Below are 15,582 nucleotides of genomic sequence, written 5' to 3'. Positions count from 1 at the left end.
CTGCTCCTCATATTCATGTCTGTTTTGCCACCAAATAAAAAGAATAATATTTCCTCTTTCAGGCCTGGAGGAATCTCGGTGCACTACTCTCTGGTCTTTGAGGTCAGTTCCCCTCAAATCACCTCTGAGATTTCAGAGAATGCTACTGACACGCCCAAGTCTTCCTCAGCCAACTCTGCACTCAGGGAAATGGTGACCAAGGCTCTGCGTGAGGAGGCGTCCCTTCCAGTCGACCTGGATTCAATTAACTTTGAACCAGGTAACGTCTCTCCACAGAGGTCACTCTTTGGTTTCATTTATATGGTCATCGCACAAATAAGTTGAGTGTAAAGAGTCATGAACAGCTCTACTTGCGTTTTTTAGACGCCATGGGCAACATCCAGCTACTGTGACACAGCTGTCTCAGATCGTCCTCTGTGATCCAAGCCCTTCAAAAGCTAAAAAATTTCTTCAGGACCTAAAGTTGTTTCACCCAAATGATTATTTAGAACATGTGAACACCGGCGTTGTTCAGTCTTCAACGGGAACGATGTTAGAACATTATTTCAATACAGAAGGATTCACAGCTACAGAGTCTGTAACCAAAAAAACACCTTTCATAAAGACTTCTCCAGTGAATTCTCAGAAAACAGTCAAAAACGTCTAAGCCCATCTGACACTTTCTTTTAAATAAGCCTCGTTTATCTGAATTAAAGATGAGGAAATGAATTAAAGTAGCTTCTCTTTAATTCAGTGTTGTACTGGCCAATTGTAAACATAGAAAACCTTACATAATCAGGCTCCCAGGAGCTCTATGACGTTCTGTTTCCATTGAGAGTTTTGGGCTCAGTGACACCTGGAGCATCCGGTGGAAAGTAACGCGCTTTTACGTAACTCCTAATTTGGACAATAAGCTATTTCTATTTAGTTAAAGCATTTGAGGCTTGGTGTATAATTCCACTACAAGATGTTGAGAAATATGAGTAACTGATTGGTTTTATCTGATTTCAACCTGCTTTTTTTTAATGTCATAGAAAAGATCCTCCTACCAGCATTGAGAGCCACTGCTTCAGTTGGAGTAATGAATCAGGTAAGACCATTTTAATGGTTAATGAAACTGTAGTTGGCTTATTTTAAAGAGAGACCACCCCAGATGAAACCCCATAGAGCCTGCAGTGCTCTCTATCCATCACGTTCTATTAAATTGAAGACAACTGATCTCCAGAACTGTGCAGGTCACACTAGAGCAGTCTTTGTTTGTGCTGTCTTGTACAGCTTTCAGTGTGATTGGTAACATATTTAAATACAATCCTTAAGACTTAAATATTGTAAATTAAAGTTGTCTAATAGTTGTTGTTTTTGTTTGTTTTGTTTGTTTGGTTTTTTTTTCATTTTTGCCAACATGCCCTCCACAGTCCAGCGAGCCTGATTCACACAACGAGTTGGAAATTTCCACTGTGGAGCCAGAGGTTGACAAACTCTGGCCGGCAGTTTCCCTCACCCCCATGGAGAAGGAAAATGCCCTGGAGATCCTGCTTGACCCAACAGCAGTCCCAGATGATGATGCGACAGCGGTGACCGGTGGGGTGGCAGAGGGCAGCGATCAACTCCCAGGCTCGGAGGACGTTACTGATGAGTCGATTTATGTGAGTGAACCCGGGCCATTAAAGGAAGAGGGGAAGGGAGAAGAATTGCTGATCATTACACATGAGATTGAAACCATTCATCATGATGAAACCGGTAAACTTGTGCGAGACTACATTCCCACCCCTCCTGCGCTTCTTGAGCTGGAGACAGATGCTCCCTACGTCAGTTTGTCTCCTAACCTGATACCAGAGGGAGACCTGAGTCCTGTTGGTGACGACAGAGAAGGTCCTAGATTGGACACTAGTCAGATTACCCCAACCGCTAATATTATATTCACTACAATTCCTGCTGCAAAGGAGGCGCCTGATGTTAGACTCCCCATCACAACACTTTCCACCATAACAGCCCAGCCACCCACAAAGCCAACAGTGATACTTCATGAAGACGAAGAAGAAAATGCTCTTCCAGAGGAAGAAGAGGAGGTACATTTGGGTGTCTCTAAAACCCACGATGCTGGTGATATTTCAGAAACAAAGGATGTTTCAGAGTTGGAAAATGAAAAGGGCTTGCTCGAACCAGAAAGTGGGTTGGTAGTTGAACCTGATGAAGAATCGCTCAAGGTTTTGCAGGCAACTGTTGAAGTTTCAGAGACAGTTGAAGGAATATCTGAAGTTTCAGAGACAGTCAAAGAAGAATCTGATGTTTCAGAGACAGTCAAAGAAGTATCTGAAGTTTCAGAGACAGTCAAAGAAGTATCTGAAGTTTCAGAGCCAGTCAAAGAATCATCTGAAGTTTCAGAGACAGTCAAAGAAGTATCTGAAGTTTCAGAGACAGTCAAAGAATCAGCTGAAGTTTCAGAGACAGTCGAAGAATCAGCTGATGTGTTTAAACTAAAAGAAGTAGTAGCTGAAATTTCCAAGGTAGATGAACTTCAAGAACCTGACAAAGAAGGAGCAATTGTTGCAAACCCTGATGAAAAAGTAGCTGAAGTATCAGTTGAAAAAGAAGTACATGGGGTTTCTGAACCAGAAAAAGAAGTGCCTGAAGTTTTAGAGCCAGACCAAGAAGTAGCTGAGGTTTCCAAACCACACAGAGAAGTGCCTGAAGTTTCAAAGCTAGAAAAAGAAGTATATGAGGTTTTTGAAAGGGATAATGAAGTGCCTGAAGTTTCAGAGCCAGTAAAAGAGGTAGCTGTAGCCTCAGAGCCAGATTATGAAGTAGCCGAGGCTTCAAAACCAAATCAAGAAGTATCTGGACCTTCGGAGCCAGATCAAGAAGTATCTGGGCCTTTGGAGCCAGGTCAAGAAATACCTGCGCCTTCAGAGCCAGGTCAAGAAGTACCTGCACTTTCGGAGCCAGGTCAAGAAGTACCTGCGCCTTCTGAGCAAGGTCAAGAAGTACCTGCGCCTTCTGAGCCAGGTCAAGAAAAACCTGCGCCTTCTAAGCCAGGACAAGAAGTACCTGCGCCTTCTAAGCCAGGTCAAGAAGTACCTGCACTTTCTGAGCCAGGTCAAGAAGTACCTGCGCCTTCAGAGCCAGTTCAAGAAATACCTGCGCCTTCTAAGCCAGGACAAGAAGTACCTGCGCCTTCTGAGCCAGGTCAAGAAGTACCTGCACTTTCTGAGCCAGGTCAAGAAATACCTGTGCCTTCAGAGCCAGGTCAAGAAGTGCCTGCGCCTTCAGAGCCAGGTCAAGAAGTACCTGCGCCTTCTAAGCCAGGACAAGAAGTACCTGCGCCTTCAGAGCCAGGTCAAGAAATACCTGCACTTTCGGAGCCAGGTCAAGAAGTACCTGCGCCTTCTGAGCCAGGTCAAGAAGTACCTGCGCTTTCTGAGCCAGGTCAAGAAGTACCTGCACCTTCTGAGCCAGGTCAAGAAGTACCTGCACTTTCGGAGCCAGTTCAAGAAGTACCTGCGCCTTCAGAGCCAGTTCAAGAAGTACCTGCGCCTTCTAAGCCAGGTCAAGAAGTACCTGCACTTTCGGAGCCAGGTCAAGAAGTAGCTGCGCCTTCAGAGCCAGTTCAAGAAGTACCTGCGCCTTCAGAGCCAGTTCAAGAAGTACCTGCGCCTTCAGAGCCAGGTCAAGAAGTACCTGCCCCTTCAGAGCCAGGTCAAGAAGTACCTGCGCCTTCAGAGCCAGGTCAAGAAGTACCTGCCCCTTCAGAGCCAGGTCAAGAAGTACCTGCGCCTTCAGAGCCAGGTCAAGAAGTACCTGAAGTTTCTGAAGTAGATAATGAAGTGCCTGATGTTTCAGAGCCAGTCAAAGAGGTAGCTGAAACCTCAGAGCCAGGTCAAGAAGTAGCTGAAAATGCAAAACCAGACACAAAAGTGCCTGAAGGCTCAGAGCCAGGTCAAAAAGTACCTGTAGACTCAGAGCCAGGGGAAAAGTTTATAGTAGAATCTCAAGAAGTTGCTGTTTCAGAGCCAGAAGAAGTAATTACAGAAGTAATTACTACTCTAGGTATTGAAGAGAAGGACCTTGAAGTTTCAGAGCCCAAGGCAGAAGCAGAAGAAAGCACCCTCAAAGATCTGACAGAAGAAGCACTGCATGAACAAACCAGCGTTTTACAACCAGAAGAGGAAAAAGCAAAAATTACAAAAGAGATTAAAAAAATGGATGAAAATGTAATTCCAACTTTGCAGCCTAAGCCAAATGTGGGGGATGTTAAAGAACCACAGGAAGAGTCACAACTCACAAGTGTAGAAGATGTTTCAGAACCAAAGGGAGAGGTGGTTGATGCCACAGGATCAGAAAAACTAGTGCCAGAGGCCTCTGAACCTGAAGCAAAAGTAATTGAGGAAAAGCCAGCAGATGTGAAACCAGCAGAAGAAGAGGTTTCTGAGGGTCCAGCACGAGATGATAAAGATGTCAAAAGAAAGGAGGAAGAGGTTTTGCGGGTAGAAAAAGTTAAACTTCCAGCAGAAGAAACTGCAGAACCAGAAATTGCACCGACAAGGGAAACCCAAGTGCCCAAAGTAACAGAAATGGCACCTGTGGAAGTTGGGACTGCAGAATCAGAAAAGGAGCAAGAAGAAGTACCAGAACCAACTGAGTCGGTGGTAGAGATGAAAAAGGTACCATACGAACCATTACCTGGGAAAGAATCAGAAGTACTGGATGTAACTGAGGTCCCACGACCACAATCTGAAGAAGTCGTGGAACAAGTGAAGGTTGCTGAAAGCCCAAAACCAAAAGAAGCTTCTCAACCGGTTAAAGGCAAAGTTGACAGTTTACCAGAAGTCTCAGAGCCAGAATCTAAAGAAGAGGTAATAGAGGAAGTCCAACAATCAGAAGGGGAGCATCTTCATGGCCTAGAATCGGATCCAGGTGAGGGGGTAGTAGAGATGTTAGAACCAGAACCTAAAAAAGATGCTACTGAGCCACCTGCTGAATCAATTAAAATCCTGCACCCCTTGGATGGTGTGGACAACCTTCCTTTTGGAGAGGATGGTGTTCAGGTCATTGAAGATAAAAACCTCCTGTATCCTGTCAGAACTGACTATCATCACCCAGCAGAGGAGCATAATTTACCCGTCATACCAGTCCAGCCTTCCAGCGAAGATGTAGGCGAACCTGACCATGACTATCCCATCATTGATCATTTTTACAACAAGGAGGATGTAGAGAGTGTAGACGCTCAGGTGGAGCATGAAGCCGATTCCACCACAATGACAGAAACGACAAAAGGGGATTCACACTCGGAGGCGATCTCTCATATCACAGGTGAGCAGGTGTGAAGAGCAGTGTTGGGGTTGTTATTCAAAAAAGTACTTTATTACACATAAATTTTTTATTTTCCTTAAAAGTAATGCAGTACTTTACTTAATTACTCGCCGGAGAAAGCAGTTCGCTTCACTACACTACACTACTTGTTTCATTACTTTAGTGTTCCTTTTGTAAAACCTATAAAGAGTATAATATATGGGAGAATTACAGTAATTATAAATGAGATGGAAGTGAGATGATTACATGTTTTCTGATGGATTGATTATATAATTTTAGAGCCGTGTGCAAACCAAAATGTGATCTCCCTACATTTCAGTGCAGACTGTGCAATGTGTCTGTGCTGCATGAAAAGTTGTGGGTTATTTTTTGATTATTAAAGAGGCCATCAGATGGATCTTTTCTGTAAGATTTTATCTTAGTGCAGAAGTGAGGATTCTGCATTAGCTGTATGAATTTATTATGTATGTATACAGGCACATTTTGGTAATTTGTTGAAATCCTTTGTGAGCACTCATAACTTAATTAATCCTTTTTGCCTGAAATTTCAAAGAAGTGACAGCTGCAGACACGACAGGCACATCAGAGGGCACAGAAGCCACTGAAGAGTTGCCAGAGGAGACACAAAAAAGTAATTTATCCCCAGAAACAGACATCAGTGTGACAGCACCACCAGCTTCAGACTCACTGCCTACACCTCCGGCAGCTTCTGTCGATGTTTCTGAAGTGTTTTTACCCGTCCCAACAATTGACTCTGGACTCTTTGAGGTAGCAGAGGAATCTGAAGTCCCCATTGTTACTGAGTCTCCTGAGGGTGATAGCGCTGAGCCGGAGGTGGAGTCAGAGCAAAGCGAGCCAGCTGTCGTCATTATTGATGAAGACTTGGGAGGCTACATAAAAAAAGAAGGCGGAAGCCCCACCACCCCGCCGGATGCTACCGAAGACATGGTGGAAGAAGCTGTGCAGGACCTGGCTGTGGAGCTGGATCAAACCAGCGTGGTGGCCACAGACCCAAATGAGCTCCTGGAAAAGGGAGAAGAGGGGAGCGGCTTCCTGTCTGTGCAGGAGGAACACAGGACCATTGTCACCACGGCCGCACCTCCACTGAGATACCTAACCACTCCCACCATGACCACGGCCAGCCACGGCCGGGAGCTGGTGGTGTTCTTCAGCCTGCGTGTCACCAACATGGACTTCTCTGAGGACCTCTTCAACAAGACTTCACCTGAGTACAGGTCCCTGGAGAACACCTTCTTAGACGTGGTGAGTTGGAATGCAACCTGCATCCTTCTTTAGGGTTCTTTATTCTGCTGGTTTGTCTGGTTTAAAGGGTCATTACGTGTTGTTTGCAAAACTGTCACACCTCTGTGAATATATCAGCAATCACCAGTTAGTGGATTACAGCTGTTTAAGTAAAAATATATTTAAAGCTTTACGTACTGCAGCATTTCTCAAACTGTGGGACATGAGCCGCTGCAGGTGGGGCGTCGATAACCAGCTGAAAAATACAAATGGATGGAAAATTAATAAAACTGTGGGTAAACCTGAGGGTACTGCTAACCTTGGGCCTTTGCTTTTCTTAATGACTGATAAAACATGTTCAATGTGCTGTGTAAACTTGGATGAACTAGCTATGATGATGCAGCCCTGTCTGCACCAGCCTGTCTGTGAAAGTGGCCACGGCAATATTAATGCATAGCTTTAAATCTCGATGTAACTCAAACAGGAGAGTTGAATAAAAGGTTTTCTCCACTATTGTTGTTCTGAAGGAGGAAACCATCTATAGAGGCCAAAACAGGTTTTTGTATTAATTCAATTCAATTCAATTTTATTTATACAGCGCCAAATCACAACAAAAGTCGCCTCAAGGCGCTTTATATTGTACAGTAGATACAGAGAAAAGCCCAACAATCATATGACCCCCTATGAGCAAGCACTTTGGCGACAGTGGGAAGGAAAAACTCCCTTTTAACAGGAATAAACCTCCGGCAGAACCAGGCTCAGGGAGGGGCGGCCATCTGCTGCGACCGGTTGGGGTGAGAGAAGGAAGACAGGATAAAGACATGCTGTGGAAGACAGAGATTAATAACAGATATGATTCAATGTAGTGGGGTCTATTAACACATAGTGAGTGAGAAAGGTGACTGGAAAAGAAAAACTCAATGCATCATTGAGACGCTGAAGGTTTTTATCTCAGCTGTAAAGTTGGACATTTTAACATATTAACATATTTTAACATATTATCCATCAGTCTATGGAGACTGACTAACTTTTGGAGCCTCATGTGGAAACTAGAGGTACTGCAGGTTTTGGCACTAGTGCATTCATTTGCATGTCATGTCTGCAGGTGTATTTAATGTGTGATTTTAGAGTGTTAAATGACACAGACTATAAAGTTCAAGGTTTTATGTGACATTAATGTTCTGGAGTGTGATAGATTTAGATTTAGCTGCTGTACCTGACATATCTGTTTACACTGGGGTTTTTTCCTCGTTAAACGTGGGTCCATAGATATTTTCTTCTCTTTGGCAGAGCCGATATATTTGGCTTATATCACCACATTAAAAAAGAAGAAGCAATTATCCAATTCTAAAATCAAAAACTGAGCACCTGCTGAATGCAGAAAAATTCAAACTCTTTAATATTTGGGTGCAGCCATAAACAACAGAGCATCACAGCATGAAGCTGTAGCCTGAGAGCTGAGGGGAGCTACAGACTCGAATCATAATCATGTGTGGCTCCATCAGCACCAGAGACTCCTTTCATGTCATTTCATACATTATTATAAGAGGAGAGGAGAACATATTCCCCAAACTGAGACCTAATTGGAGCTGGTTTCATCCCGCTTTGATGCCAGTGAGCTATTTTTCCTTCTTTGATTAAAATATCGACACAGTGCCTGGTGAGTGCGATACCTCATACTTCTATGACTTGATGGGTAAAACAGAAAGCCAGACACAATTAATAACACAAGCTGTTTTCATTCCGAGTTCTCAGCGTCGGAGCTGCAGGTTGTTGTGCGGTGAATGGATATGTTTTGATGTTTTGGATGAAGCGAGAGAATAATTTCAAGCTCAGGCAGGTACAATACAGCCCTTATTTCTCTCTGAACAATGACTCTGCTGGATTAATGAGGCAGGAAGAACACGCCGGGGGAATATAATGGTAAATGGATGATGCAGGTGCGAGTCCTCTGCCTGAAATACTAATCTAAAGATGAAACGTGCCTCCTACTTACTGCAAACTACTTATCAAATAATGTCTGAAGAAGTGGGAGCTCTATCTGGATTTCTTAGCATTCAGACAGTTTTATCAACCTTAACTCTCTTCAGGGCGCTCACATCTTTCTTTACCTTTCTTATTTTTCTCATTTGGATCCATCAGTGATTAACACTCTACCCTAAACTAATTCCTGCTGAAAGTGCACATTTTGGTGACCGTTACGTACCGACGTTTCAAAGTATCGAGTTCAAGCCTGGAGGCATTTACATACTAATATGGAGCTGCAGCAAGTGATGTTTGTGCAGCAGCCAATTAGAATCCAGAGCTAAAAACGGCTCAGTGTAACTAAAGGTGCAAATATTTCACATAAGGTTGAGTGACTATTCAAATATTTAGCAGTCATAGACATACCTTTCAGCGATGAGTAAGCACTTCCTGCAGATTTTTCACATTAAAAGCCTTACAGGAAGGAAGAGCAGCCTGCGAGCTGAGGCTTTTAATGAGTGTCAGTGGTTTACAATGTTTGAAAGAGTGGCAAAGGTGAATAGACTGGAGTTACTGTTCTTTTTTGTTTAATTGGGAAACTTGGAAGAAAACCACTGAGTTTGCAGAAATGCTGAGTTTGCGTTATCAGCAATATCGGCTAATTAAAAGAGGGGCAGGCAGGAAAATGGAGAGATTTGGGTAATATATGAGTCGAAAAACACAGAAAAGCTTTTTATTTGTGTTTAACTCGAGGAATTGAACCAGCAGCCTTTAAGTCGTCTCCTCTGTGTCCTCGCTCTGCTGCTGGCGGTGAAAAATTAATTCAAGCCCTGCAAGACGCAGTAATTATCACATGAATAGAAACACAGACTCAGGCCTACAGTTACTGCCTGGTAAAGAAAGCACTTTAAATCCTTTTGGGGACCCACGTTTTCTGAATAGATTTTACTCTTCATCTGCTGAACAGTTTAAACTGCATCAATAGAGGTAATTATGTCCGGTCAATGCAAATTAGAGAAACAAAACTGTTGAGTGTTTCTATTTGTTCTCTTTTAGTTTGACTCTGCAGATTGTGTGTGTGTGTGTGTGTGTGTGTGTGTGTGTGTGTGTGTGTGTGTGAGTTGAACTTCATTTTCAGAGATACTAATTTGTCGACACAGTGTCTCATTTAAGGTGAGGATGCTCTCAAAAAAACTCAATGACAGGAGGAATACATGAAGAGGAGTGATGACTGAAACGAAGTGCGCAGCTTTACTGCATCTCCTTTGTAAAAAGCATTATCTCATCAGTGGCACTCGCTGCCAGCGGCACTTATAAATGTACTTATTATTTCCGGACACATTTTACACACACATGCAAAAAGGACCATAAATATTTGTGTAATGAAGGAAGAAACAAGCATGTTCGGTAAACTGGACTTGTGGGGATTTAACCCGACTTTAAAGAGTAAACCTTGTGTTTTTTTTTCTATCAGTGATATATCACTGTCTCTCTCTCATGGGTTTAATTTAAGGTTCAAAAATATTTGTTTTAAACTGAAATTTATGATATAATAATAAAAATGTGATAAAAATACATTTTAAAAATTCGTAAAATAGTTCAAATTGATGAATGAGGAAAAATATTTAGAATCACTGATAGAGACTAAAGTAAACTTTGTAAACTCATTGCATAGATAATCAATTCGGTTTGATTATATAACACCAAATCACTGATGACAGTGGGAAGGAAAAACTCCCTTTTAACAGGAAGAATCTTTCGGCTATCTGCTGTGTGGGGAGGAAGACAGAACAGGCTGTTCCTTTCTTTGAGGCAACGCGATCAACACCAAACAGGTGTAGGTCACTGCATTTCTAAAGGTTCTCAGAAACAGTAAGATGTGAACAAATAAGATAGTCAGCTCCAAGTATATGCCTCCCTTCAACACCGCCGCTGTTAGCTGTACTATAAATAATAGAAACGATTGCTGTCTGGTTGATAACAGATGGAAAGCAGCTCGTCAGGCTAAATGCGGTGAAAGCCATTCTTCTCTTTTTATGAGGTGGATGTTTTTTGTGCGGATCATTTACAAATAAATGCATGAGAGGAAACGGCTTCCAGTACAGATGTTCATACTAATGCAAAGTTATTGAATACACCATGTTACATGTAAAATTTACATGTAATTTCTATAATTAATTGCACCAAAGGATCGACTTTAAAGTGAATTGAAGATAAATGGGATTGAAGAAGAAGTACTGACTTAAACTGAAGGGAGAAAAGAACAGGGCTGTAATCCTATTAAGAAGAATAAGCCAATCAATTTGGGGCACAAAAACTGGGATTTAACTAGAAAAAACCTGGATAAATCCTCTGATTACTTTCTGGTTTAAAGACACAGTTCATCCATATCACATTAAAGTTTAAAATTATGAGTCAATCCGCTGTGTCTGCTGACAGCAGATTGACTCAAACAGTGGGATGGTTTCTTCCTCAGAGAGATGTTTGTGTGATTTAAAAGGCGTTCTGTAGTCTTTGCAGCTTCTGAATTACAATATAAATCTTCAGTGTGAGTTCAGGCATTGCAAGAATTGCTCGAGCAGGAGGAGGAAACATAGATGAATGTATTGATTTGTAGAAAGAAATTCCAGACATTCACACAAAACTCTGGATAAAATTAGACTGGGTGCATCAATTCAGCCAAGGCTCTGGCTTCATGGGCATAAAAGATGTGAGTTATGTGAGCAGAGAGGCATCAAGTTATTTATGAATTCACTCAGTTTAGACAGAATTCATAATGAGACAGTTTAATCGGCCCAAACTACATTTACATCTATTTTCTTCTGTTTTTCCTTCAGTTTTGTTTTGTGCAGATTCTCCAAAGAGCTCAGAGAAAATGTGTAATTTTCCCTTTGTGTGTGTGTGTGTGTGTGCCGCTTCTCATGTACAACAGATGAGTCATTTCAATTATTAAAACTCAGCACTTGGTTGTTAATATCAAATTATATAAAACAGTCAGACTCCCCTATGGCCTCACAGGCCGCGTCACTCTCTGCTTCTTCTTCTGCAGCTGCTGCCGTTCCTGCAGGCCAACCTGACGGGCTTCAAAAAACTGGAGATCCTCAACTTCAGGAAGGGCAGCGTGGTCGTCAACAGCAAGATGAAGTTCGCCAAGTCAGTGCCGTACAACATCACCGAGGCGGTCCACTGCATCCTGGAGGAGTTTTGCACCTCTGCCGCCAAGAAGCTGCATATCCAGATTGACACCCACTCTCTGGACATCGAACCAGGTACGCGAAACGCTACTGGGTTTGGAGGTATGCTGAGCTTTTTCTGCCCCGAACCGAAGTGCTTTCTGATCAGAGTCTGAATGTGAACTTGTTGTGAGCAGTGACAGGTGAGGTGAATAACAGTGATTATTTCTTCACCTGTTAGCGGGCGGGAGCAAGTCAACATTTTGTTCTCAAAGTTGATTTGTTAGAAGCAGGTAAAATGAGCGAGTGTAAGGATTGCCATCACAGTTTGACAAGGGCCGAGCTGTTCAGAGCATCTCTACACCTGCAGCTCTCGTTGGGTGTTCCAAGTGGTCCAACGAACAAACAGTTGTCATGGGCGGCTGAGGCTCACTGATGCATGTGGGGAACGAAGCCCGGCCCGTGTGGCTACTTTAGCTCAAATTGCAAAAAACGTTTAAGCTGGTTCTGATAGAAAGATGTCAGAATACACAGAACATCTGGCACTGCAGACAGCGAGGGTTCCCACACTGGCCCCATCCACCGTGTTCTGCTGGGAAACCTTGGGTCCTGCCGTACACATGGACGTCACTTTGACATGTAACATCAACCTTAGCAGTGTTGCAGACCATGTACACCCTTTCATGGAAACAGTACTCCCTGATGGCTGTGCCACAAACCAGAAATAGTTCAGGAACAGTTTGCGGTGTTGACTTGGCTTCGAGATTTCTCAGATCTCAGTCCAATCGAGCATCTGTGTGATATTCTGGACAAACAAGTCCCATCCACGAAGCCCCCACCTCGTAGCTTAGAGGACTTGTCTGTCGCTTACATCTGGGTGTAGATCCCACGGCGCACCTTCAAGAGTAGAGTGGAGTGCATGCCTCAACGAGTCCGTAGCAGTTTATATAATAGAGTAATATAACACAGGAAGACAGTTTGTTTTGGCCGCTGTTAGCAGTGATTAAAGCAAGCTCTGGCTCAGTGCGGATTCTACTGTTGTTCAACTGAATATCTAAGAGTCCTTTTTGCATGCGATGGTGTTTTTATTCCTTAACATGAAAGATTAAAAAGCCAACATGCCGTTTCTTTTGTTAGCTGCAGTGCGGTGGTGTTTTATGATGTCAGGATTTCTTTTTATGTATGAGATATAAACAGGCATCTTAGAATAATTCACATTTGTTGTATCAGCAGCGCTCCTCTGTATGCAGTGCACACTCTAAAAGCTTTGTGATGTAATATTCTCCACAGATGAGTCTGAGGCAGGGAGCAGAGATCACAAACATTCAAACAGACTTGGTAATTAGGTCTATATGTCAAATCCAACGGCACACGGTGGGATCGTAGAGAACATTATAGGGCCCGAATAATGGTGATGAAGATGAGAAGTGAGCTGCAGAGAGGAGAAGTGCTGCTGCAACATCTTCTGTCTCGAGGCGAGCGTGTGTGTGTTTCAGCAAAATCCTGATTGGGAATCAGGTTTTCGCTGAAACACTCGTTTGTTGTGAACAAAGCTGCAGAAGCTGTGTGATTTTTATCACATCAGTATGGACCAACATCTCTGAGGAGTGTTCCTCAGCAAGGGATACCTAATAAAGTGGCTGGCAAGACTAGATTTTGAACTAAAAGAGGCTATAAAGCACTACATACACTGTAAAAACACAGGTAAATGCAGGTTTATAAAACCTTAAATTCTCTTGTAGTTGATTTGAAGGTTACAATCAATCTCCCAAAAACTGTGCAGCAATATGTTTGATAGATTCCTCAAATCTGCAAGTTACAGTCTAAGAAAAGTAGTAAGAGGGACATTTTACATACACAGATTAAATATGGCTATTTATTCCAAGTCATGATGTAAAAGCAGCTGTTTCTGTTCCAGCTGGCACACACTGATAAATATACAGTATAAATAAACAGGAACTCTCCAGGACATGAAGGCTGTAGACCCCCAGCAGAAGCCCTGATTCAAACACACATACTTGCTGATGTATGTTTGGATTACAGATACTGACCACGTGCTGTGGCTTCACAACATGACGTACTTCTCATCCGTGACACCCTGCACACATGCTAATTTCCCCGGAGTGAATCTGACGTTTAGTCTTGGAGGCCGCCCACGGCTCGGGCTAAACCTTACATTTCAGTGCAGAGCAGGAGGAGAGGATCTCATTAAAATCAAACACTCCTCAGCACCTCCCGGAGAGAGTAGGGTGGTTAGAGGAAGGCGCGGGAAACTCCTCCTGAATACTAATGTGTCCACATTTTTCTGCCTTCCTCTCCTTGCAGCTGATCAGGCCGATCCCTGCAAGTTCCAGGCCTGCGGTGAGTTTTCTCGCTGCATGGTGAACGCCTGGACGAAGGAGGCTTCGTGTCAGTGCCAGTTGGGCTTCGTGTCAGTGGACGGCCTGCCCTGCCAGAGCCTGTGTGTCCTCCAGCCGAACTACTGCCAAGGAGAAGAGTGCCGCATAGTTCCCGGATACGGAGCCGTGTGCAGGTAAATGACGATGTATGCGGACTGTGTATCAGCAGGTCCACAGTTTGGTCTATAAAGTGTTACAAAGAACACAGAGCAGAAATCACAATTTATTATTTCTATAATTTTACAGTAAACACAATCACATCATCAGCATATAATGACAGTCTCAGTCTGTCCCTCCATATTACTTATTACACTGTGAATCAAGGAGATTTAGGACCTGAAATGCAAAACTCTAGAGACAAAGAGTTAACTCAAAAAGCACATGAGATGAGGGACTTTCAAAATAAGACAGGAAGTAACAGAACACAGAAACAGCGTCCAAAACATTTTAGGGCTGGGGTTGTTTAAAAAAAAAGGAGTTAAGCAAAACTGAAGGAATCAAATAAATGAATGAAATCAAATAAAACCTTAGGTTAAAGCTAATAATAGGTTTTAATACAAAAAAGACTGCAAATAAAAACAACAAACTGAAAAAACAGAAAGAAACATTCACGGTGGACAAGACATCTCAGACTCAGCGAATGAAAACAGGACGAGTATTAAATAGGATTTCAAACAGTCGATTACTGAACTTTGTGCAGGTTGGCAGATTATTTGAGAGGCTGTGGAGTCGATTCATGGAGGGCAAATTTCATTGATAGCCAGTGCAGTGACCACTGCGTGATGTGTAGTAGCTGAATTGTGATTTCTGAGTGGATTTGGACAAACTGAACATAAAAGGGTCACCGCAGTTCAGCTGAGAAGTCATTAAAGGGCCGTTAAAGTTAAAACCAGCTGCAGTTTTGTAAAAGCTGATCTTCACGACTGATTTGACTGTTAAAAATTTTTACGACATTCAGCTGAACAACAGAACAGGAACACAGACCACGGGCAGCACGTGTTTCAGTTTTGGAGTGATGGTGAGGCAGAATTTAAATTTCAGGACCCGGGTTTGCAAACAGGTACAGCGGGAAAGTCAGCGTTCAGTCATTTCAAAGTCCCGGCTGCAGGAATGTGGGAACAATCATTTCAGAGTGATAATGTGTGACTGTCTTATCCTCACTCAGACTGAGCTGCCATTCTTTGAGCCGCTGGATTCAAACCGAGAGTCATAATTTTCATTACAGATGTATAATTTTTATCAGAGGGAGCTGGAGCCTGCCGGTGTATAATGTGATTTTCTGCTTTCTTTTTTAAAGTGGAATCGTTCTTTTTGTAAAGGGTCGTGATGCCTCGAGTTTAAGCTGTTCTCTGCAGCCTTCTTTAACTTTCTCTGTTAAAAGTAGAAAGTTATTCAGGTACTTTTTAACAACCTCAGCTTGGGGTTAACGCAGGGTAACCTTAAGCATGCAAAACAGAGGACTGAAGCCAAATTATACCCAATAAAATATGAGACAGGAATTAAACATAAACAAC

General features: G+C 42.8%; 1 protein-coding gene across 1 annotated transcript in view; it reads left to right on the top strand.

The window, feature by feature from the left end:
- The window catches only part of LOC146502146 (uncharacterized), a 65,139-nt gene that overhangs the window by 33,682 nt on the left and 15,875 nt on the right, over positions 1 to 15,582 (top strand). The window contains exons 11-16 of the mRNA XM_085133605.1: positions 63 to 259; positions 1,014 to 1,069; positions 1,395 to 5,289; positions 5,843 to 6,552; positions 11,546 to 11,765; positions 13,995 to 14,202. Coding sequence (XP_084989731.1) covers positions 63 to 259; positions 1,014 to 1,069; positions 1,395 to 5,289; positions 5,843 to 6,552; positions 11,546 to 11,765; positions 13,995 to 14,202 — 5,286 coding nt within the window. The remainder of the gene's footprint in view (positions 1 to 62; positions 260 to 1,013; positions 1,070 to 1,394; positions 5,290 to 5,842; positions 6,553 to 11,545; positions 11,766 to 13,994; positions 14,203 to 15,582) is intronic.

This window comes from Neolamprologus multifasciatus, chromosome 15 (genome assembly GCF_963576455.1).
Source record: "Neolamprologus multifasciatus chromosome 15, fNeoMul1.2, whole genome shotgun sequence".
Lineage (NCBI taxonomy): Eukaryota > Metazoa > Chordata > Actinopteri > Cichliformes > Cichlidae > Neolamprologus > Neolamprologus multifasciatus.
The sequence above is the reverse complement of the archived record's forward strand: the minus strand, read 5'-3'. Positions and strand labels throughout refer to the sequence as shown.